Below are 26,763 nucleotides of genomic sequence, written 5' to 3' on the forward strand. Positions count from 1 at the left end.
AGAAATCTCAACACTATGAGATGTTCAGCAGAGTAAACAGAGAAACAATAGGATCATAATTCAATGAGGAACTTGAAACTTTTAGTTCAGGACACAACCATGTAGAAGAATTATGGCTCAAGTTCAAAAGAATGGCTAACCATGCACTAGTTAGATCTGTACCCAGTAGGACAGTTCATAATGGGAGAGATCCTCCATAGTATACAGTCACTGTAAAGAAACTTCTAAAGAAACTGAGACTACTACATAATAGGTATAAAACAAAGCATAGGGCTATAGTTAGAGAAATTCTGAATGAAATGTGCTTGGCAGTCAAGAGAGGAGTGCATGAAGCCTTCAGTGACTGCCATGGCAGCATATTGTCAAATGTTCTTTCACAAAACCTAAAGAAATTCTGGTCATACATAAAGGCTGTTAGTCGTGCTAGTGTTACTGTTAAGTCACTTATCTATGAGACTGGAACTGAAATTGAGAATAGCAAAACAAAAGCAAAAATGCTTATCTCCATTTTCAAATGTTCCTTTGAAAAAAAAGCAAGGAATATTGTCCCAACTTAATTCTCAGACCACTGAAAAGATGAGTGAAATAGATATTAATGTCAGTGGCATTGAGAAACAGGTGAAACATTTAAAGCTGAACAGAGCTCCAGGGCCTGATGGAATTCCTATCAGATTCTACACCCCATTTTTGGCTGAGTTAGCCTATCTTCTAATTATAATGTATCATAGATCCCTCAAACAAAAACCTGTGCCAAGTAGTTACAAAATACCACAGGTCACACCTGCCTACAAGAAGAGTGGCAGAAGTGATCCACAAAACGACCATCCATTACCCTTGACATCCATTGGTTGTAGAATCTTAGAACATATTCTGAGCTCAAACATAATGAGGTATCTCAAACAGAATGACCTCCTCCATGTAAACCAGTAAGGATTTGAAAACAAAAATCGTATTAAACTCAACTTGCACTTTTTGTCAGATTACATAGGAAAGCCCTGGATCAGGGCAGTAAGGTAGACACAGAATTTCTCAATTTCTGAAAAGTATTTCACTTAGAACCATACCTGTGGTGAAATATGTGACTGGACTGAGGATTTCTTGGTAGGGAGAGCACAGCATTTTATCTCGGATGGAGAGTTGTCGACAGATGAAGCAACTTTGGATACACCCCACGGAAGTGTGTTGGGTCCCTTACCATTTATGTTGTGTATTAATGATTTTGTAAACAATATTAAAAGTAACCTAAGACTTTTCACAGGTGATGCAGTTATTTATGATGATGTACAGTCTGAATGAAGCTGTACAAATATACAGTCAGATCTCATCAAGATTTCAGAGTGCTGCAATGACTGTTAACTTGCTATATTGTTCAAAAGTGTAAAATTGTGTACTTCAGAAAACAAAGAAACAATAGTATCCTATGAATATAATATTACTGAGTCACAGTTGAAATCTGCAGACTCATATAAGTACTTGCATGTGACACTTGTAACTTGAAGTGGTACAGTCACATAGGCTCAGTTGTTGGTAAAGCAGGTAACAGGTTCCGGTTTATTGGTAGGATACTAGGAAAATGCTGCCAGGGTAAAAAGGAGATTTGTTACCAATGACTTGTATGTCCCATCCTAGAATTTTGCACAAGTATATAGGACCTGTATTTAATAAGACTAGCATGGGATATTGATTGAATACAGAGAAGGGCAGCAAGAATGGTCATAGGTTTATTTGATCCACAGGAGAGTTTCACAAAGATGTTGCAACAACTGAACTGGCATACACTTCAAGACTGATGGAAACTATCTCAAGAAAGTCTACTGAGAAATTTCCAAAAACTGGCTTTAAATGATGACTAGGAATATACTACAAGCACCTTCATATCCATCCCATAGCGATCGTGAAGATAACATTAAATTAATTACAGCATGCACAGAGGTATTTAAACCATCATTTCTCCCATCCCATGCTCCATATGTGAATGAAACAGGAAAAAGCTCCAATAACTGGTACAGTGGTGTGTACATTTTGCCACACACTTCTCAGTGGTTCGCCGAGTATAGATGTAGATGCAGATGTAGATAATGAGCATAAGAAAAGCAAAAGCATCTAGCAGTCACTGTTCAACATTAGTCCTAGCATAATGGAGGCTAAAATATTAAATAATTATTAAATGTTTGAACTGCATGAGTTAGACATTTATAAAGTACAACATAGGCAGTTTGAAACTGCTCATTATCAAAATATGAAAAAGTTTCGAATGCTCTGCAAGAGGCAAAATCTAAAACAAGCCTACCATTACATTTTCCATAACCATTGTTACATCCTATGTTAATTTTTTTCTTTTAGGTCTACTGGCAAACCGAAACTGTGTACTTTCTGAGCAACAACAAACATGGCTTTACTTTCACAGACTGCAAGTATTCTTTCCTTCAATAAGACTGTTAAATCATAATGACTAAGTCTTTCATCAGAATCAAACATTCCACATGAGTCAACAAAGTTTGCTGCAGTAACAAAATGTTCATTTGAAATGTTTTTAAACTGTTCACAGAATTATTTCTGATAATTCTTTTTATGTCCATGGTCACAAGGGGAAAAACACTCTTATTGCTATGCCACTGGTAGTGATGAACAATTTCTTATTATGTCACTGAACATAGCACATTGATAAAAAGAAAATAAGGGTCACTGCTTGACAACACTAAAATAAGAGTCACTTCCTGACAATGTGAAATAAGATTAACATTATATCCACCAATAGGAAGTTCACTGCTGAGTCTAGATTTGATCACTGAAATAGGAAATGTCTTACAGCATTCGAAAGGGCCAAGTTAGAGAACTTTCAAACATTTTGTTGGTGCCATGCAACTGAGAAATTTCTTCCCACCTTTCTCTTGGTAAGAAACAAGTGTGTGTTGAACCTTCTTGTAGTCACAGTTCTGCTATGGTTTTGGTTGGGTAGTGAACAGCCTAAGAGGGTTACCATTTTGGCCTCATGATCACTGAAATGTGCATTTACACATTTCACTGTATAGGATGTGTTAACAACTGTTTGGTCCACGGTAGTGGCAGAAGTGTTTGTAATTCTTGTTGGGGTTGTAATTGTTTGCTTTATTTCAAAAGTGTCTGTTAGGTTGAGCATCAGTTCTTTTCTCCTGCTTGTTACAAGAAAGTAGGTATTGAAATCCGCACACAGTACTACTGATTTCTTGTCTGCATGTATCCTATTTAGTAGTGTTTCAAGTTTATTGATAAATGCTTCAAAGTTCCCATTTGGAGAGTGATAGTGCACATAACAACAGTTTTTGCATCACTGATTTCTGCAACTGTTGCTTCAAAGTCTCTTTCTGCATTGAGGTACTGAAAACTGTCAATAGTTTTGAATTTCAACCCACTTTTAATTATGAGGGTTGCCCGGAAAGTAATGCACCACATTTTTTTTCTCAGCCGTAAACAATGCTACAAATGTGAAATGTTACATATGTATTATTTGAAGTCTCCTGAGTCAGTGGGCTAAGTTTCCATTACATCCAACAGATAGCGTAGATGCAGGACAGTTTCAAAGTGGCATCTGCACATGATGTACATTACAACCAATGTGCAGTCATTTAATTTCTTACTGCAGAGAAAGAAACTATGGGGGATATTGACAAACACTTGTGCAAAGCCTATGGAGCATCTGCTATCGACAGAAGTACAGTTAGCCACTGGTACAGAGGGTGAGGTCATCAGAAGGCAGTTTGGCAGAGCTCCATGATTTGCAGCAGTTGGGGAGACCATCCATGGCTGTCAAACCTGACATGTTGCAGCAAGCTGATGTTGTCATTTGCAAGGACAGATGCATTACAACTCAGCAGTTGGTGCTGTATCTGTCAATCTGCAAAAGAAGTGTGGATGCAATTATCCACACTCTTGAATATTCAAAAGTGCGTGCAAGATTGGTCCTGTGGTGTCTAATGGTGGATCCCAAATGACGCAGAAAAAAACATTTGTCTTGATTTGTTGCAACATTTTGAAGCTCTCCTGGAGTGTGACAGTTGATGAAACCTGGGTTCACCATTTTGAGCCCAAAACAAAATGACAATCAATGGAATGGCATCATTCCCACTCCTCACAGAAGAAAAAATTCAAAGGAACTGCCTCTGCTGGTAAGGTCATGATTACCATGTTCTGGGATTGTGAAGGTGTGATTATCATTGATGTGGTGCCAAGAGGCAGTACCATTAATTCAGAAGCATATGTCAACATTAACAAAACTCAACACAAGCTTCCGGCGACTTCAGCACCACAGCACCCCTGGAGATGTTTTGCTGTAGCACAATAATACTCGGTCCCACAAAAGTGTGAGGAAAGCTGAACACATAACAAAACATGGTTGGACAGTGTTACCTCATCCAACCTACAGCCCTGACCTAGCCCCATCAGACTTCCACTTGTTTGGGCCATTAAAGGATTCCATTTGTGGAAGACATTTTGAGGACGATGAGGAGATGATTCACACACAGTGAAGCACTGGCTCCACCACCAGGACAAGGATTGATACCGACAGGGCATACCTGCCCTTGTTTCATGCTGGAGGAAGGCCATAGGACAGGATGGAGGTTACATGGAAAAATAGGGTGTGTAGATAAAACTCCATTCTTTCATGTGTGTCATTCTCATTAAGTTCAATAAAGAATTATGAAGAAAATAAGTGCAGCACATTACTCTCTGGGCAACCCTTGTGAAACAGCAGTACCTCCAGTTTTGTGATTTCTTCTACAGAATTAGTTTGCAAGTGTGTAACTTGGTATTGAAAATGAAGCAATCTGACCTGCCTTTCATCAGTGTTTCTGCAAAACATAGAACACTGTCAAAATTGATGTTGAGTGTTACAAAATCGAAAATTGAGTGTTCAGCAAAAAATCTCTAAAACCTTGTTTGTGACTGACTGACTGTCTGGAGGTGTGTGAAGAGATACTTGTCACTGCAATTTATTTGTCTACTGGATTTTATATTAATATCTACATTTCCTAAGGACATTTTTATTACATTGCTTGCCTCAGCTTTGTTTGAAGGGATTCTTTTTTTAATGCACTGGTGCTTGGAGTCTTCTTTTGTCTCATTGTCTTTCAAATACTTTCTAATGCTAGGATATCCATCCATGTGGCTGCCTCATTAGTTGTTGGCTTCTTGCACCCCATCATTTCCGTTGATTTCCTTTGCTTGCTGAGAATTGTTGGCAGCTTCCTTTTTATATTTTTCTGTCTCAGCTGGCATAGAGTTAAATGGTCCACATCTTGTTGCTTATAGAATTAGACAAACCACATTTGTCATTGAGATGTGTGGCTTCCAAGATGTTGTTTACCTACTGTTCCTAAAATCTTGCAAATAATTAATTTTTTTTCCCACTCTTTTGAGGTAGATGCCACGAGTTATGTGGAATATTCTTCCAAGATCACTTATATCCCTGAATGTTGCATTTTTAAATTTGGTGCAGATACTTTGAACATCTTTGTTTGCTTTTCTTACTTCTTCATTTACACAGAAAGAAGTTGTGTATTGTTTGTTGCTATGTCATATGTTCCACCAAGGAAAATAGAGAAATTGTTTGTGCTCAGTTGTGATAATTTTTCAGTTCTGCTGACTTCCTCCTCTTGTTTAATTGTTTGGTCTAAGTCTTCCATGTCCTTGAAATCTTCACCTCCACCAACTTCTGTTTATCATTTTGACTCAGTGATTGCAAAGTTTCTAAAACTTGTTTCATCACTTGGAACAAAAAAAAAAAATAATAATAAATGAATAAGATCTCTGCATTATTTAAAATTTGTGATTAGCTTCACATAATCTGTTGATAGCAACAATAAAATGTTGTTGCTATCAACATACTACATGTCTTATGTTCATGTACTTGTACCTCTTTCAGTTCCAATAATATTTATGTTTTGTTCCTGCAACATTTTATTACATTGGTATATACAATATTAACAATCCCTGCTGACCCACATATTCTGACTTAACTCATCTCTATAGACAGTGTAAAATTGTAAGTTTGTTGCAAACCTCACTTTAATGGTGTAGTCTGCAGCTCGTGGTCGTACGGTAGCGTTCTCGCTTCCCGCGCCCGGGGTCAGGTATTTTCTCTGCCTCGTGACGACTGGGTGTTGTGTGCTATCCTTAGGTTAGGTAGGTTTAAGTAGTTCTAAGTTCTAGGGGACTGATGACCATAGATGTTAAGTCCCATAGTGCTAAGAGCCATTTTTTTAATGGTGTATTAGTTTGGTTCATTGCTCAACTGCTGAAAGAGCTGAAGCCAAAATGTGATGGATTAGAACTCAGATCCAAATTCCAATCACAAAGTTGTAAATAATGATTTGAAGTTATCTTGTTTCATGATGTCTATTATATTTTCTTCATAGAACTGGCACAGTCATCTTGTATGAATTGTTCCTGCTTGGTACAGAAGATTCTTTGGATTCATTTCATTGTGGGTATTAATACCAATAAAACCAGATGCAGGAGTTCATATTCATTATTTATCACTTTTATTGTATATTTACAAAAAGACGTAATTCCAGCAAACAGTCATATCAACAGTGGAACATGTGCAATTCAAAAACGACCTCCATCTTTCACAACTCGACAACGAGCTCTACTAACTCACTTCCAACCCACTAAAAGGACCAGCAATGCAAGGATATTTATTTATATATATAAATATTTAAACTTAAAAGGTAAAATTTATATGTAATTAATATTTCATAAAATTTGAATTATAAGTACTTTTCAAATTATAGTCTAAAAATTATATAAATAATAAAATCAATAATTTTGATCATTTCAGAAGCTTACCTCAAAATTAAAGCCAAATATGTTTAGCACAACTTTTAGTGGTTGGCTCTTACTTTGAAATAACTCTTTATTACTCATATTTTATATATGTATATAAGAAAAAATAATACTCTGTGACTTATTTAACCATAGCAAAAGGAACCACATTTTTTATGATCTCTGATCGATGTCCATGCATAAAGTAATACATTTACTTGAGTGTATTGAGAAGTACACATCATAGCAGAAGTGAGCATTGATGAGTTCCATTATGAGGTTAACACAAGGAGAGAGGTATTTAAGAGATGTCTAAGTGCAAAGCAGTTAGAATTTTTGGTTAATGTCTGGTACTTGTAAGTCACCATTTAATTGTTTGGATTTTGTAACACATTCTTCATAAAATAAAGAGTTAAAGTCTTTTTTTGCAAACCAACTGTAAGGCTGTTACATTGTTCTTCTGGCTGTATCTAGTATGAATGGGTTTCCTCTTATTCATTATACTTGTGTCATCAGAAAAGTTTAGTTTTTCAAAAATCCTGTAACACCCTAAGTAAAGCTACATGATCCTTTCTTTCAGATGCACACCATGCTCAATCTCTTACAAGAATCAGAAATTGTAAGTAAGGGGTTCACGGGTAGTGATGCTATGTCAATAGTGTGTAACAGGCTAGGAATTTGGTTTGGTTGGGAAGAACGCTCGGATGGCCAAGGTGATTAAGGTGACCACTCACATTAAGTGAGAAATCCAGTTTCTAATGCCAGTTGGCACAAATTTTTACTTGTTTCCATTGATTTATTTGAGTGCCCAAATATTGTTAATACCTCTGACAAGTGAAGAAGTGGGCTAAGCCCTGAATCAATACTTCATGTATCCCCACACCAAATTAAGCATTATTTCTGTTGTATCCTCTGTTAAAGTAAGCCTCTGTTTTCTTCTGTTAATACAAGATTCGATCCAGGCAGGAGAAATGCCCTAATGACATACTATTTTAGTTTATATGCTACAAATTGTCCCTGACCCAGTGTAGTAATTGTTCCTGACCCAGTGTAAAAGAAAATTGCATTGATAGAGTAATGAGAATATTATTTAAAAAATAATTAAATTTATCATCTACTGTGTACACTTGCTATGCTTTTTTCCAATTGTTTTCATCCACTGAATTATAGGATGAAAATAATTCCCTTCTTGGTTAAACCTGACTGATGGGGATGCTTTATTGATGACATCTGACCATCACGGTCAGAAGAAACATTTATTGTGGCGTTCACATCTATTCCATGAAACATAGTTAGATTGGCTTAAGGAATACATTATCAACTGCTGTTGTACTACATTCTGTTCTTGTTGAGAATGTTATTGCAGGGAGCAGACCAAAAGTTGACAACAGTAACTGTTAAGTACGATTGATCAGAACTACCTGACATGAAATCAATATTGAAATGTCTACATACAGTCACTTCCCAGTTCTTTCTTACTGAGTCTTATAAATGCCCTCTCTAATTTCTCAATGAAATTTAAAACATTTTTGTTAGGGTCCTGTACACTGTCAGGAACACTGTCTTGTTTGTTTCCTAGGCTATTACCAGAGCACAGCACTCAAAGAGCTGTTCAAGTGAGTGATCATTTAAGTTTATGAACTGGAACAATGTTCCAGTTTTTGTTTATATAAGTGATTCCCTCTTTCACCATATTACATCTGCAGTAAGACAATACTGAATTGTATCCATTTTTGTGCATCTCCACTATTCTGTGATCTCCAAATAATGCTCTGTTATGCATGGCACATCTGTAGAAATATCTTTAGATTATCATAATTTATATTTCTTAGTACATAATTAAAACCAGACAAATAGTACCTTTAATTAATAGCTCCTGCTTAGAAACTTGATCTCAAAAGTGAAAGCAGTCACACATGACTATTTGGCAGTACTGACATGCATGAACACATATTTGGTAGGTTAATCCTTGATATGACAAGCATTATGTCAACCATTGGTGAAATACATGGGAGCTGCAGCTCAGCTATGATGGTCACTGGCCTCATTAAATTATTCTCTACCAAAGGTATGGTTCCAAAATTTTAATAAACATTCTAAAAATGAATGAATGTACGTTTTTCAGTCAATCACTTGAAGGTGAGTAAACAATTTGATCACTATTGCCCCATTTAGAGACATGTAAGTTATTATTCTCCATGTTCTTCATCTTCTTTGAGCAGGCAGGGATACATGACAGTGCTAGTGGAACAGCAAGTACCTTTCATCTTACCTCAGACTTGTTTGTAGAGCAGACAGACAATATGATGTCATTTAAAGGCATACACTCATTTATATGGTTTAACAGGCTTTAAATATGTTTATACAGTGTAAACATTTGTAGTTAGTCTTAGTTATAATACACAACACAGTTCTCTTTTATAAATCACAGGTTTATTGTATTCTACTTCATAATCAACACATAGATTTTTGAAAAGAAAAGACCCACTTAATATGAAAATGTTAGCATCTCATCTGATGCTGTTTTTTCTTTAATCCAATCAACATAGTCAGCTACTCGTGTAAAAACACCAGGAGAACCTTTAATAGTGCAAGGTTTTCTTGACCATGAAACAATTCCAACCTGGTAACTGTTTGCTATGAGTGGACCACCGGAATCTCCCTGAAACATGTTATGTATATTATTATTATTATGTAAATTAATATTATGTATTATGGTTATAATAGAAGGAAACATTCCACAAAGGAAAAATATACCTAAAAACAAAGATGATGTGACTTACCAAATGAAAGTGCTGGCAGGTCGATAGACACACAAACGAACACAAACATACACACAAAATTCAAGCTTTTGCAACAAACTGTTGCCTCATCAGGAAAGAGGGAAGGAGAGGGAAAGACGAAAGGATGTGGGTTTTAAGGGAGAGGGTAAGGAGTCATTCCAGTCCCGGGAGCGGAAAGACTTACCTTAGGGGGAAAAAAGGACGGGTATACACTTGCACACACACACATACCCATCCACACATATACAGACACAAGCAGCGAGTGTATACCCGTCCTTTTTTCCCCCTAAGGTAAGTCTTTCCTCTCCCGGGACTGGAATGACTCCTTACCCTCTCCCTTAAAACCCACATCCTTTCGTCTTTCCCTCTCCTTCCCTCTTTCCTGATGAGGCAACAGTTTGTTGCGAAAGCTTGAATTTTGTGTGTATGTTTGTGTTCGTTTGTGTGTCTATCGACCTGCCAGCACTTTCATTTGGTAAGTCACATCATCTTTGTTTTTAGGAATATTATGTATTATGTATATTAATATTATGTATATTAATATATGTATATATTATTATGTATATTTATTATATTATGTATATTAATATTATGTATATTAATATTATTCCTTTTCATAACTGTGGCTCATTAATTAATCAGTGTCATGAATGAAAGGATCATATTATTATGTGTCGGTGATGTGCAAATTCATTTATTTCCAGCTGCATATCACTTATGCTGTTACAAACTCTAAATCTTTTTCTGTATATATTCTTGATGAAATTAAAAGAATAAACAATAGTTTCATTTATGTGTAAATAACTAGTTTATCTGACTGTGAATCATTTTGTAACAACACTGGGCAAGCCAGCAATACAAAATTAAAATGTAATACAATGGGATATGCTGTGTGAGTGTGTGTGTGTGTGTGTGTGTGTGTGTTGGTGGGGGAGGGGGGGGGGCAACATTTCACTGATAACAAAATTCTTTAAATAATTTCATATCCATTGTAAGACATATTGTTGATTTATGTTTAAATTACATTGAAATGTGCATGGGAAAAAAGTAGAATATCAGTACAGATGTAAAGATGGAGTAGTAGTTCTCACGTGCACACACAGAGTAACACATGCAAGAATAATCTCTCTCTCTCTCTCTCTCTCACACACACACACACACACAAAACTATTTTGATGGGACAGCTATCAAAATGGCTTAAGTACAATTAATGTCTAGCTGTCTTGATTTGTGACAATGTTTTCTGCATTGCTTTGTAGGGTAAGTACAGTCACATAATGTTTCTTTATAGGTATTTGAAATCTAAAAACACTTGCTTACCCTTTCTATTGTGCCAACAGTTGTTATAAAAATGCATCCTGCGGGTATGATGTCCTTAAACATTAGTTTTAGCTGTCTGCTTTATAAAAGGTAATCATTCCTGATTCAAATGTTCAGTCATGGACAATCAAGATGGTGGCGAGTGTAAAACTAAATCGTGCTTCTCCGTGGAAAAAAGTTATTTTCGGTGATAGAAAGAAAACATGTGTAAATTGTAAGAACGAAATTTCTAGGCTTAATGAACGTATTTCCAGTTTAGAATTTATAATCGGTGCTTTAAAAACGGGCATGAAGAAACTTCAATCCTGAATATGTGAGACGCTGATGAACAAAGAAGATTGGTCATCAGAAAACAAGTGGAAAACGGAAGGAAACTGTTCCCAGAAAATGCAATCACAAAATATCACTGAAACTTCCATGTGTAAAAACAGTTAAACTTCAGTGCTTAAAAACAGTCTATCACAAGTGCATAAAAACTTTATTTTGCCCATCGCTGAAGATTCTTTGAACACGCCAGTCAGAGCGGAAAAGTTTGGAAATGAATCACATAAAGTAAACATCCCTTTGCTAATTGATTCCCAGAGTGCAAAAACTGGAAAACACGATATCTGTGTATTAGGGGATAGTCACGTCCGGCAAATTTCCGCAGTGTTAACGGAAAAATACAACTTCAGGGCATCTGGAGCCCCATTACGAGAACTAACTTCCTTTCTTTCCTTCTTTCTTTCGCTGGTGCCATGTCCCACACTGACACAGGGTCGGCATTGTTAGGAACAGATTTGGCAAGGTTAGGATGAATGGGTGGCCGGATGCCCCTCCTGCTGCCACCCCGTACCCCCCGGGACGGAATTAGTGTACCCCAACCGTCTGCGTCTAGTGTAATTCATGGAATAGTGTGAACGTGTTCAGATGTCGGCGAGTAAAAATTTTTGTAGTAATAGTAGTACCACAGTTCAAAGAGAGAAAAGTGGTAATTCAATATTGCTGTGTCCCACAAATAAAACAGAAGTTCTTAAGATAATAAAAACAATGAAGAGAAAAATGTCCTCTGGAATTGATGAGGTACAGGTGCAGTCATAATTAAATGTGCTAGTGTCATAGCAGAATCACTCTCACACATCATAGACATATCGACAGAAGGGGCATTCCCACAAAGATTAAAAATTTCAAAAATAAAACCATTGTATAAAAAGGGTAATATATATGAAGTAGGAAACTATAGACCAATAGCGTTGTTGTCTGTATTTTCAAAAATAGAAGAGACTCTCATGAAAAATATAATTACAAATTATCTCAAAAAATTCAGTCTCTTGTCTGTAAACCAACATGGTTTTCACAAAGGCATGAGTACAGAAACAGCAATTACCCAATTCATCAAAAGCATTGTAATAGGACTTGACAGAAATAACAGTACAGTAGGAATAAACTTGGACTTGTTGAAGACATTCGATACTGTTGATCATGATATCTTGCTAAACAAACTAGAGGCTATTGGTATAACAGGAGTTGCATTAAAATGGTTTCACTCATATCTCCATAATAGAAAACAGGTAGTAGAAATTACCTCAACAAACAATAAAAACCAAAGCATTCTGTACAGATCGGATATGCAGACTGTACCAATCAGAGTACCTTAGGGCAGCATTCTAGGACCTCTTATATATATGATATAAAGATCCCAATCAGTGGTACACATAACTTTGTTTACTGATGATACAAATATTGTTGTAACAGACATAAATAGGGTATTGCCAACAACTGCAACCAGGGTTTCAGAATACATAAAAAACTGATTTGGACAGAACAGGCTAACCTTAAATATGTCAAAAACTAATTATATACATTACAGGAGAACAAAGTCTCATCATGATGTGAACCTCAAAATTCAAAATAAACAAATTGAAAGGGTAGCTGCCACAGAATTCTTAGGTGTGCAAATTGATGAAAATTTAGACTGGAAAGCCCACATTCTCTACCTCACTAACAAGTTAAGCTATGCTTGTTTTACATTATGCATAATTAGTACTGTGTGTAGTAGAGAGTGTAGCAGAACTGTCTACTTTGCTTACATCCATTCTGTTATCACCTATGGCCTAACCCTCTGGGGTCATAATAAGGCAAACATGAAAACCATCTTCACCTTACAAAAACGAGCTGTTAGAATAATTTCAAACAGTAAAAGGCTAACACCTTCCAAACAGTTATTTCAACACCTAAATATTCTACCCTTACCAAGCCTCTATATAAAAAGAGTATTGTCAATATAAAAATGCACATTGATAATTACAAAACCAACTCAGATCTTCACTCATACAATACAAGAATGTGCAATGACATCCACATAAAAGAGTAAACTAGGCTTTAACACAAAAACAAACCAACATTTAGGACACTATTTTGTACAGCAAACTTCCAACTCAGCTAAAAGAAATAAAACCATTTTCCACATTCAAGGAAGCAATATTTAAATTCTTAATGACCATGTGCTATTATAGTGTAAATAAATATCTGCAGTAACCTTGTAGCAAGTAACTACATTCATTTACTATACGTTAATAGTATCGTAAATCAAATGCTTGCCACAGCCTCAATGTTATTTTTTCTGAACAAAAGTGTCAAATCAATTATTTACTTGTAATGTATTTCATGTAAAAGATCCTTCTCATACATTTATATTATTACAGTAATCAAAATTATATTGCCCAAAAATATTGTGATGGATTCAGTGAACTGTTGTATTATGTAGGAAACTGTACACCCTTATATTATTTTTGTTATACTATGTTCTTTGACGAAATCCATACAATCTACATTGTCACTGGATGATTAAACTACTACTACTACTACTACTACTACATTATTTAACAAGGTACTGGAATTAACTTTCAACAGTAGCCTAGTTTTGTATATATAAAGTGCTGAGATAGTTAACATCAATGGCTCCTTGAATTTCTCTCGGCAGGATTGTGTTGAGGACAGATTTTCAAAAGTCTAATGGCTTTCTTTTGAAGTGCTCTAAGAAGGAATCTGTAAGTCATAGCATATTTTTAATAATGTGTCTTTATTGGCTGTAGCCAATGCCTTTCTCTTTAAGAATGCATTTGTTTCTCCCTTCAGTTGACTACTCTTTCAGAGATCTATAATTGCTTGTCTCCTTCAAAAGAAATTTTTATTTGTGTACTGTTCTAGCATTTATCAACATGAATTTTATTTTTCTTCTCTAATTAATGTGGGTATTGCCACTGAAACACTGGTTTCCATTTTTGTTTCTCAGAGTAATATTTTCCTTATTTTCTTCTGTTGTGTTGACTGCTAGCTTTAAAAGGGCTTCATCAGAAGACACAATAATATTGCCATCTTATGTTTTAGTCTGGTCAGTTATGTGCAGAATGAAGAGAATGGTACCAGTACCGACCCTTGCGGCACTCCTATCTCTCTTGCTGAAAACTCCAAGAGACTTTTTAACTTTGGATGCAGCTTTGTGTTTTATCTCCACTTAGTGTTATCCCTATTTTCAACTTCAGCTGTCTTTCTTCTAAAAGTGTAATAGTGCAGTTTCTGTATCAAAGTGTCATGATGTACACTGAGGGTATCCAACCCACTGTCTACAGACTGCATGCTGCCCGAAGTGAGTTTCAGTGCAGCCCACGAAGTGAGCATCTGTCACACAATCAGTAAAAATAAAATTTAAAAAAAAATTCATTTATCTAAAGTTATAATAAATTAAATATTTTTAATTTGAAATTCACACCACATGATGCTATTCTCTCATTGATCCACCCCTTCTTCCTAGGGGTTATTCTTAGTGTTAAGTTTATTATGTGTGGCTCAAAAATACTCTTTTTCTTTTAATGCCCCAGATAAGCTAAAAGATTGGCTAACCCTGATATACATGGAGAGAAGAGTTTGAGAGGTCTAGGAATAATCAACCAAATTTCTTTTGTTACTTTTAATGTCGTCATTGTGTGCATTTCAAAGTTTGCAACTGCTATCTTGGTTGACCTTTTTTCGTGAAACCATGTTATGAAAAAGTTAAGGTATTATACTTGTCTATGAACTGTACTGAACTGACTTTTACAACCACCTCCAGCATTTTTGACAAACCATGTGTTCTGATGACTGGACCATAATTTATTGGATGTGACTACTTGTAATTTTTGTACAAGGAAATTACTTTATTCTTTCTCAGTCATTTTGGAAATTTGTCTCCATGCTTTGTTCAGTTTATCAAAATTGCCAGTAGCCCTAACAAATATTGAGAATAGTAATCTCATCAGATGAGATATTAGTTACCCCATTATAAGATCACACTGCTCACTTTGGAGGACTGTAGGTGTTGTAAAACTGATTCCAGGTGATCATGTGACCCTCTACATGTTTGGTGGTGAAGTGGGTGTGTATGTGTCAGGTGGATTTGTGGAATCACTGCAGAAAGATAGGTTGATGTAGTGATGTTACAGAAAGTCAGATAAACACTATTGTGCCTGGAATTGCCCTTGACAGCACTGCAAATGAAATTGTCCAATTAGTTGGTGTATAAATGTTGCCTGACCTATGTCTCTACAGAGACTGGTATACCACTCACAGCCTTGTAATATGGCTATGGATATACATTCCTGTTTCAGTGAACCCCAAGCATCTTGTTACAGTTCAACTTGACTGCTGATTGACCCTGCCTTAATCCCGTATAAAATGTGTGGCACTATTTGAAATAACAGGTGAAACATAATAGTCAACTCCCCTGTAATTTGAGTAGCTCTACAGGATCTAATCATCAACCATGGTTTTAGCTGGATATGACATACCTGAAGAAAGCTGTGGAATGCCTTCTTCACCAGATTGAGGCCATTATTAAGACTGGAGTTGGTGTTACTCTGTTACTCAGTATAGCAATACAAACACTGGGTATTCCTGGCATTTTGTCTGGTGTGCATATTTAACAACCCTTACTGATAGGCCATTTAACCCTGTGTACTAGTCATTTTTTGTAGCTTCAGTTCCATTTGCTGGAAACAGAAATAAACATTCTGCTACATTTACTGTGTTGCTTATATGTTTTCCCTTTTGGTATATTTTTTTGAAATGGAATTGATTACCGATGGTATATAATGCTGGCTAAAAATTGTGCTGATTTAATGCTGAAATATATTTTTTGTATCCTTTTCCCAGAGATACATTTTCATACTCTGTGGTAGATATGTCATTTGCATTACGACTTTCTGAACTTAAAAGTCTGTCTCACTTTCATCTTCCAAATGTCTAGAATTTATTCATCTGTTTAACTGTGATGACACATTAAAAACAAAGATCACTTGATAAAATTATTAAAAACATTATGACACATAGTCGTTGGTTGTACCTACCTTCAGAAGATGAAATATTTAATACTTTTCATAGGTGCATGCATTTCCTTCTTGGGGGAGGAGAGGTGGATGGGATGGGGAAGGTTAAAAAGAAAGGAGTTAGCAATCAGACCCCAGGATGAAAGGGACCCATCTCTTGTGAGAATGAAAGAAGATGATCATAAAGTAAAATCTCTTACAGATTCACTACAATCTCTGCCCAGCCATCCTGATTTGGGTTTTCCATGGTTTTTCTACATCACTGTGGCAACTGTTGGGTTGGTTCCTTAATCAGGGCTATGGCTGACCATCTATCCTATCCTCATAGACTACTTGTGCTCTCATCATAAACCATTTTTTGTATGCTGTGTGCTGCATATTTTGACCTATTGATTTGTGCCATGATCCTTGGATGAACAAAGATAAATAAATGCACAGATTGATTGTAAACATTCTTTTCAGTTCCCCACCCCCAAAAGCAAGAACAAAAAAACTGATGAATCAACCCAACACTGAGCAGATAATATAAAGTTCTTTGTACAAGAAAAATGGGGAACTCAAATCCTTTCCACAAACTTAACAGATTAATCATATGTCATCCTGATCACTTCAGTTACATTGTCCAGATACTTCACACTCAAACTTAGGCCACTGTAAAGTTTTATACTGTTCTGTTGGTTGGTGATATTACCAATTTGTAGATTTACACTCTCATTTTTGTAGAACATGCTCAGAGACTGATTTCAGTTTTCTGGCTCAATAGTGATTACAAAATATTTCCATTTTTTTCTAATGGTAAGACATACAGTCAGTTTATGTGGATCATAGAGACACACTTTCTGGCATCAGCCAAAGGCTCCAGCTCTGATTTTTTTAATACTCATGCATTCATGCTTGCTATTATTAGCTATACGCTGACTACATTATACTTTCAGCACATCATCTTCGCCCTGTGGTGTTACCTACCCTTGACCCATAGGCATTTCTCTTCATTCTGTGGATGTGATGTGTTGTTTTGGTCATCAGTCTACTGACTGGTTTGATGCGGCCCGCCATGAATTCCTTTCCTGTGCTAACCTCTTCATTCCAGAGTAGCACTTGCAACCTACGTCCTCAATTATTTGATTGACGTATTCCAATCTCTGTCTTCCTCTACAGTTTTTGCCCTCTACAGCTCCATCTAGTACTATGGAAGTCATTCCCTCATGTCTTAGCAGATGTCCTATCATCCTGTCCCTTCTCCTTATCAGTGTTTTCCACATATTCCTTTCCTCTCCGATTCTGCATAGAACCTCCTCATTCTTTACCTTATCAGTCCACTTATTTTTCAACATTCGTCTATAGCACCACATCTCAAATGCTTCGATTCTCTTGTGTTCCGGTTTGATATTAGTAGACTTCTCTTGGACAGAAATGCCTTTTTTGCCATAGCGAGTCTGCTTTTGATGTCCTCTTTGCTCCGTCCGTCATTGGTTATTTTACTGCCTAGGTAGCAAAATTCCTTAACTTCATTGACTTCGTGACCATCAATCCTGATGTTAAGTTTCTCACTGTTCTCATTTCTACTACTTCTCATTACCTTCATCTTTCTCCGATTTACTCTCAAACCAAACTGTGTACTCATTAGACTGTTCATTCCATTCAGCAGATTGTTTAATTCTTCTTCACTTTCACTCAGGATAGCAATGTCATCAGTCAATCGTATCATTGATATCCTTTCACCTTGTATTTTAATTCCACTCCTGAACCTTTCTTTTATTTCCATCATTGCTTCCTCGATGTACAGATTGAAGAGTAGGGGAGAAAGGGTACAGCCTTGTCTTACACCCTTCTTAATATAAGCACTTTGTGCTTGATCGTCCACTCTTATTATTCCCTCTTGGTTGTTGTTATATCCTAGCCAGTAATGCCAACCGAGCCCGCTGCCAAAAAGGTTGGCAGCATCAAAGTCCGGACGCCGTCCGCATAAGCAGTGCCAGCGATACAGGAAATTGCCGCAAGTCTGCGCGTGCCACCGCTGGCTTCTGGCTTCTTAAGCGCTGGAGTCGCGAGCGCTAGGACAGTTCTGTATTCGCCGCTCAGTTGTATACTCGCCACCGATTTGTGTACTTGCTAGTCAGTTGTGTGTTCATCGCAGCAGAGTTGTTGTTTGTCGTCAGCCGACGCTGACCTAGCCGCTCCGACTTGAACTAGACAGATTTCTGTAGACATGGAGTTCACCACTGTGTTTCTGTATCTTCATTAATAAAGATAAGTACCGACTTTTATTTGATCAGAGTGTTTGGGTTTTCATCCTTCTGTTCACTGTTCCAGCGGACCGGTCGGCCCGCTATTAAAAGTGTGGCGGTGACTTCGTAAGCCGTTTCTACAGCGAAGTGTTTGTCGCTACGAACGCCGCCACAAAAGTTGTTGTACATATTGTATATGACCCGTCTCTCCCTATAGCTTACCCCTACTTTTCTCAGAATCTCGAACAGCTTGCACCATTTTATATTGTCAAATACTTTTTCCAGGTCGCCAAATCCTATGAAAGTGCCTTGATTTTTCTTTAGCCTTGCTTCCATTATTAGCCGTAACGTCAGAATTGCCTCTCTCGTCCCTTTACTTTTCCTAAAGCCAAACTGGTCGTCACCTAGCACATTCTCAATTTTCTTTTCCATTCTTCTGTATATTATTCTTGTAAGCAGCTTCGATGCATGAGCTGTTAAGCTGATTATGCAATAATTCTTGCACTTGTCAGCTCTTGCCGTCTTCGGAATTGTGTGGATGATGCTTTTCCGAAAGTCAGATGGTATATCGCCAGACTCATATATTCTACACACCAATGCGAATAGTCGTTTTGTTGCCACTTCCCCCAATGATTTTAGAAATTCTGATGGAATGTTATCTATCCCTTCTGCCTTATTTGACTGTAAGTCCTCCAAAGCTCTTTTAAATTCCAATTCTAATACTGGATCCCCTATCTCTTCTAAATCGACTCCTGTTGCTTCTTCTATCACATCAGACAAAGCTTCACCCTCATAGAGGCTTTCAATGTATTCTTTCCACCTATCTGCTCTCTCCTCTGCATTTAATAGTGGAATTCCCGTTGCACTCTTAATGTTACCACCGTTGCTTTTAATGTCACCAAAGGTTGTTTTCACTTTCCTGTATGCTGAGTCTGTCCTTCTGACAATCATATCTTTTTCGATGTCTTCACATTTTTTTCCTGCAGCCATTTCGTCTTAGCTTCCCTGCACTTCCTATTTATTTCATTCTTCAGCGATTTGTATTTCTGTATTCCTGATTTTCCCGGAACATGTTTGTACTTCCTCCTTTCATCAATCAACTGAAATATTTCTTCTGTTACCCATGGTTTCTTTGCAGCTACCTTCTTTGTACCTATGTTTTCCTTCCCAACTTCTGTGATGGCCCTTTTTAAAGATGTCCATTCGTCTTCAACTGTACTGCCTACTGCGCCATTCCTTATTGCTGTATCTATAGCGTTAGAGAACTTCAAACGTATCTCGTCATTCCTTAGTACTTCCGTATCCCACTTCTTTGCATATTGATTCTTCCTGACTAATGTCTTGAACTTCAGTCTACCCTTCATCACTACTATATTGTGATATGAGTCTATATCTGCTCCTGGGTACGCCTTACAATCCAGTATCTGATTTCGGAATCTCTGTCTGACCATGATGTAATCTAATTGAAATCTTCACGTATCTCCTGGCCTTTTCCAAGTGTACCTCCTCCTCTTGTGATTCTTGAACAGTGTATTCGCTATTACTAGCTGAAACTTGTTACAGAACTCAATTAGTCTTTCTCCTCTTTCATTCCTTGTCCCAAGCCCATATTCTCCTGTAACCTTTTCTTCTACTCCTTCCCCTACAACTGCATTCCAATTGCCCATGACTATTAGATTTTCGTCCCCCTTTACATACTGCATTACCCTTTCAATATCCTCGTACACTTTCTCTATCTGTTCATCTTCAGCTTGTGACGTCGGCATGTATACCTGAACTATCGTTGTCAGTGTTGGTCTGCTGTCGATTCTGATTAGAACAACCTGGTCACTGAACTGTTCACAGTAACACACCCTCTGCCCTACCTTCCTATTCATAATGAATCCTACACCTGTTATACCATTTTCTGCCGCTGTTGATATTACCCGATACTCATCTGACCAGAAATCCTTGTCTTCCTTCCACTTCACTTCACTGACCCCTACTATATCTAGATTGAGCCTTTGTATTTCCCTTTTCAGATTTTCTAGTTTTCCTACCATGTTCAAGCTTCTGACATTCCATGCCTCGACTAATAGAACGTTATCCTTTCGTTGATTATTCGATCTTTTTCTTATGGTAACCTCCCCCTTGGTGGTCCCCTCCCGGAGATCCGAATGGGGGACTATTCCGGAATCTTTTGCCAATGGAGAGATCATCATGACACTTCTTCAAATACAGGCCACATGTCCTGTGGATACACGTTACGTGTCTTTAATGCAGTGGTTTCCATTGCCTTCCGCATCCTCATGTCGTTGATCATTGCTGATTCTTCCACCTTTAGGGGTAATTTCCCACCCCTAGGACACCTCTATCCGCTCCTCCGCCCTCTTTGACAAGGCCATTGTCAGAATGAGGCTGACTTCTTATGCCGGAAGTCTTCGGCCGCCAATGCTGATTATTTATCAAAATTTAGGCAGTGGTGGGGATCGAACCCGGGACCGAAGACGTTTTGATTATGGATCATAGACACTACCCCTAGACCATGGGTCTGGGTGGATGTGATACCATTACTAAATATCTTTTGACACACTGACTGTTACATGTGCCATCAGGGGGCCTGCCATATTCCTGAGCAGCACCCGAATGAGGAAAATTGTGACACTACCTTAGAAGTATCAAACTTCCAGAGATATCTTTCCATCTGCTGCATATATAAGGCAGAGTACAACCTCCAGCAAGTATCATTCCATCACCTACTCAGTTCTGGGCCAGGAGCTTGGGTGTGACCAGCCCGAATGCTTGCATCTACACCGCTGTGCCACATTGTGCTGCATTAGTCTCCACACCACCTACACTATGTGTTGAGTATGTGCTGTGATGTCTCACCGCACTACACTGCAAGCCCAATAAGCCTCACTGCACTGCCCTATGGGTGTCACTCCACAGCCTCCCAGGACGAGACTCCACAACAGGAATGGTGTTACAGCAGCAGACTTTGTTTCTGTTACTCTTATGTGATGATGGATGATCTTTCAGTTATTAGACAGAACCAAACTTTATTTAGAACTTGTGCTATGAATAAAAGTTTTCGTAATTGCAACTTAGGAAACATCATTCACCATAGCATGCATCACTCACAATGGGTTTCAATGGTGCTGGTGCACCATCTGTGAAGGTACTGATGTAAGGTATGGTAAATTGAATTTTTTAATGTCTAATTCCTTCTAGAAGATTCTGTGGAGCTCCACTTGGCTAAACCTGAGTTCAGTGTCATGAAAATGATTATTAATTGACCTATTAAATCTAAAAACCATGCCATTGCTACTGATAATGGTCTCTGTTTGTTCCATACTTCCTGCATATAAGTGCTGTAGGTGTTTACCTAAGCAAGAATTTTTTAGTTATTAAGCCATGAGTGTCAATTTTGGCTGAAATCAGAGCAGTCATTGCAAAGTCATGCTGCATATTTTTATATGCATACCCATACTTATAACACTATCCCACACCTAGGGTGCTAGGGGTGCCTTACACCCACAGTTCTCTTTTCCTGTTCTAAATGTAAGAAAATGCACTTGTGAGTTCAATTGAGGAGCTACTTGATACAGAAGTTGTCAGTTTTCATGCCCAGTCAGAAATAGGTTATTTTTGAGAATTTTTGGACGCTTTCAAAACTTGCCACTACAAGACATTTTGGATACTTAATCTGTTTTGTTGTAAATCAGCATTTCTGGTTCACAATTACTGCCAAAGAATATATCACCTCTGAATTTCATTGTATATCAATGCAACTAAATATGTGTTTTGAGAACTTTAGGAAGTTAACGTTGCCCTCTGCATAATTAATGAGTATGTGGCGTCTATGACACAAAGCAACACTTCTTTGATTATACTCTTTGGTTTTGTCTTCAGTTTTTGTTCTCTCACGCCATGTTCGACATCCATTTCTGTATTTGCTCTGTTCAGTGCCAAAATAAATGTTCATTTTGACTGTAAAAGTGTGTTATTATGGTATTGTGCCACGTAATACCCACAGTGGTGACACTGCCATCACCTGTGTAGCTGTCCGCTGTGCAAGATCATGATGACGATGTGCCTGAGCTGCATACTTTGCGTGCCAGATGCTGCCCCTGCCCGCCACACTGGCACAAAGTCTTTTTTTTTTTTTTTTTTTTTTTTTTTTTTTTTGCATGTGCTAGCTCCGTCCAGCCACGCTTGCTACTGCCCCAGGGGGTGGGGGTCTGACATGAAGCAACACTTCTTTGGTTGTGCCCTTTGGTTTTGTCTTCAGTTTTTGTTCTCTTGTGCCATGTTCGACAACCATTTCTGTATTCGCTCTGTTCAGTGCCAAAATAAATGTTAATTTTGACTGTAAAAGCATGTGATTATGGTACTACACCACGTAATACCCACAAGTAATTTGTAATAAATCGGCATTTGTGATTTAGTTACTGTAGCAGATATACTAACTATCATATTGTGTTACATCTAATTTTCCCTTTAAGAGGAGTAGCCATATATATTGTATACATTAATTGTAAATTAATTCTTTTTTCAGGTTTGTTAACAACTATAATTAACCCCAAAATGTTGTAGGAAACTACTAATTTTTACCACAGGTTTTTATGTTGCCTGAATGGAAATCTCATTTAGTGTATTTGTTTCAATTCATACAGAGCATTCATAACTTTTCAGATCAACAGAGTAAAACATTATCAGTGGGCTTCATTTAAAGTTATTAGTTTGCTTCCTTGTAATACTTTACACCAGAAAAAACACAGCCCCACTATGAATGCTGTTGTTGAACACAGGATGAGTTGGTTGATGTTCATAAGCAGCGGGAAATCGCCCTGACTACTATCAAACGATTGGTAGCTGTCACAAATTGGTGTGTTGGAAGAGCTCCCAAGAGTCATGTACCTGTGATACCAATACTATCCTTTCCTGTGGATTCAGTCTCCTCTGCAGAAACTAGAAGATCTGTCATTACTCGTCCACACTTGACTGCGAGCTACGTGTCAGTGGTAGATCTAGGCGTCCTCTACGAGGTGGACAGGGAGCAGACAGGACTAAGGGTGTTTTACTGATCCCCCTGACCAACAAGTTTGAGGTGCTTGTTTCACTGAAACTGGAACTGAGCCAGTGGGACTTACTTCACCTATTTTGGGAAAAACATTTTCTGTCTGATGTCAAGAGGAGGAAAACATAAAAGAACAGGGATCTATTAATCACTGCAGTTCAAAAGTATGTCAATTGATGGTACCCCTTAGAGAAATGGAAGCAAGGGACTTAAAGGACACCAGGTGCACTCAGTATATATGTCTGGGAGTCTCAGTCAACATATTGAATAGGCTATTCCAACAGCCATTGAGGGAACAGGTCACAGCCAACTGCAGATTGTGGTGCCTGTTGGAACAAATGATGCCTGTCATCTGGGCTCCGAGATCATACTTGTGTCATTCCAATGACTGGCAGAGGAGGCTGAGCTGACTAACCTTGTGCATGGAGTTTCAATGAAGCTCACAATTTGCAGCAATGTCTGCAGAAATGTTAATGGCCCTTTGGTTTTGAATAGAGTGGAAGGACTGAACTACAGACATTGAAGGTTCAATGACAAGCCAGGCTGCAACTTCCTGGACTTGCTCCATAAGGTTGAGAGCTGTAGGTTTCTCCTAAATGGGTCAGGTGTGCACTACAAGTCAGAGGCTGCTACTCAGATAGCTGACTGTGTGTGGGGAGCACACAAGGATATTTTTAGTTTAGGCGACTCTCCATCCAATGCAGATAACGATAAATGTAGGAAACCCAGAAGTATCAGTGTAAGATTAAAAGAAATGCCTCCCACAGGTGAGAGTACTAAAATCTTAATAGTTAAATTCCAAGGCATTTGCAAAAAGTGCCAGAGTTTGAAGCGCTCATGAAAAGCAGTGAGGCTCACATAATACTAGGTACAGAAAGCTGGTTGAAACCTGAAATTGACAGCAATGAAATTTCAGTGGGAAATTTGAGTGTATATCAAAAGGATAGGCAAATGGGAAATGCAGGTTGTGTATTTGTCACAGTAGGCAAGAAATACAAATTCATCGAGATAGAAATTGAATCTGCATGTGAAACTGTTCGGGCAAGACTCGGTATCAGGGTTGGGCATAAAATGGTGATTGGATCCTTCTGCTGCCCACCAGACACATCTCCTGATATAAACAAAAACTTCACAGAAAACCTCAGTTTACTTGTATGCAAGTTACAGTCATACAGTAATCATCAGTGGAGGCTTTAATGATCCATAAATTAATTGCAAAAATTACAGTTTCCTTAGTTCTGGTCATGAAAGACATCTTATGAAACATTATTAAATGACTTCTCTGAAAACTACCTAGAACACTTGGTTAGGAACCCCATTTATGATGAACATACAGGGCTATTACAAATGATTGAAGCGATTTCATAAATTCACTGTAGCTCCATTCATTGACATATGGTCACGGCACACTACAGATACATAGAAAAACTCATAAAGTTTTGTTCGGCTGAAGCCGCACTTCAGGTTTCTGCCGCCAGAGTGCTCGAGAGCGCAGTGAGAAAAAATGGCGACAAGAGCCGAGAAAGCGTATGTCGTGCTTGAAATGCACTCACATCAGTCAGTCATAACAGTGCAACAACACTGCAGGACGAAGTTCAACAAAGATCCACCAACTGCTAACTCCATTCGATGATGGTATGCGCAGTTTAAAGCTTCTGGATGTCTCTGTAAGGGGAAATCAACAGGTCGGTCTGCAGTGAGCGAAGAAACGGTTGAACGCATGCGGGCAAGTTTCACGCATAGCCCGCGGAAGTCATGACGAATAAAGCAAGCAGGGAGCTAAACGTACCACAGCCGACGGTTTGGAAAATCTTACGGAAAAGGCTAAAGCAGAAGCCTTACCGTTTACAATTGCTACAAGCCCTGACACCCGATGACAAAGTCAAACGCTTTGAATTTTCGGCGCGGTTGCAACAGCTCATGGAAGAGGATGCGTTCAGTGCGAAACTTGTTTTCAGTGATGAAGCAACATTTTTTCTTAATGGTGAAGTGAACTGACACAATGTGCGAATCTGGGCGGTAGAGAATCCTCACGCATTTGTGCAGCAAATTCGCAATTCACCAAAAGTTAACGTGTTTTGTGCACTCCTATGGTTTAAAGTTTACGGCCCCTTTTTCTTCTGCAAAAAAAACGTTACAGGACACTTGTATCTGGACATGCTGGAAAATTGGCTCATGCCACAACTGGAGACCGACAGCGCCGACTTCATCTTTCAACAGGATGGTGCTCCACTGCACTTCCATCATGATGTTCGGCATTTCTTAAACAGGAGATTGGAAAACCGATGGATCGGTTGTGGTGGAGATCATGATCAGCAATTCATGTGATGGCCTCCACGCTCTCCCGACTTAACCCCATGCGATTTCTTTCTGTGGGGTTATGTGAAAGATTCAGTGTTTAAACCTCCTGTACCAAGAAACGTGCCAGAACTGCGAGCTCGCATCAATGATGCTTTCGAACTCATTGATGGGGACATGCTGCGCTGAGTGTGGGAGGAACTTGATTATCAGCTTAATGTCTGCCGAATCACTAAAGGGGCACATATCAAACATTTGTGAATGCCTAAAAAAAACTTTTTGAGTTTTTGTATGTGTGTGCAAAGCATTGTGAAAATATCTCAAATAATAAAGTTATTGTAGAGCTGTGAAATCGCTTCAATCATTTGTAATAACCCTGTATATTGGATCTAATGGCAACAAATAGGCCTGACCTCTGTGAGTATGCCCATAATGCAGGTGTGGCAACAATGATTTGGCAGGAGCATATTACAGGACCTGTGGCTCAGGTTTAAAAGAATAGTTGACCATGCACTGGGTAGATATGTAGCCAGTAGAGCAGTTCATAAGGGAAGGGACCCTCCATGGTACACAGATACAGTAAAAAAACTTCTAAAGAAACAGAGATTACTGAATTATAGGTATAAAATGAAGTATAGGGCTATAGATTGAGAGATAATAAATGAAACATTTTTGACTGTCAAGAGAGCAATCTGTGATGCCTTTAGTGACTATTGTAGCAGACTATTGTCAAATGATTTATTACAAAACCCAAAAAAATACTGGTCCTATGAAAAGGCTGTTAGAGACATTGAGGTTAATGTCCAGCCCAAGTGAATGAGACAGAAACTGAAATTGAGAGTAGTAAAGCAAAAGCTGAAATGCTTGATCCATTTCCAAATGTTCCTTTGCAAAGGAAAACCCATGAGATTTACCCCAGTTTAATCCTC

General features: G+C 38.1%; 1 protein-coding gene across 1 annotated transcript in view; it reads right to left on the reverse strand.

The window, feature by feature from the left end:
• Positions 1-9,222: 9,222 nt before the first annotated feature.
• Positions 9,223-26,763, reverse strand: part of LOC126187950 (chymotrypsin-1-like) — a 200,982-nt gene continuing 183,441 nt past the window's right edge. Inside the window, exon 7 of the mRNA XM_049929326.1 lies at positions 9,223-9,466. Coding sequence (XP_049785283.1) covers positions 9,293-9,466 — 174 coding nt within the window. The 3' untranslated portion in view covers positions 9,223-9,292. The remainder of the gene's footprint in view (positions 9,467-26,763) is intronic.

Source organism: Schistocerca cancellata, chromosome 5 (assembly GCF_023864275.1).
Source record: "Schistocerca cancellata isolate TAMUIC-IGC-003103 chromosome 5, iqSchCanc2.1, whole genome shotgun sequence".
In the NCBI taxonomy this organism is placed as follows: Eukaryota; Metazoa; Arthropoda; class Insecta; order Orthoptera; family Acrididae; genus Schistocerca; species Schistocerca cancellata.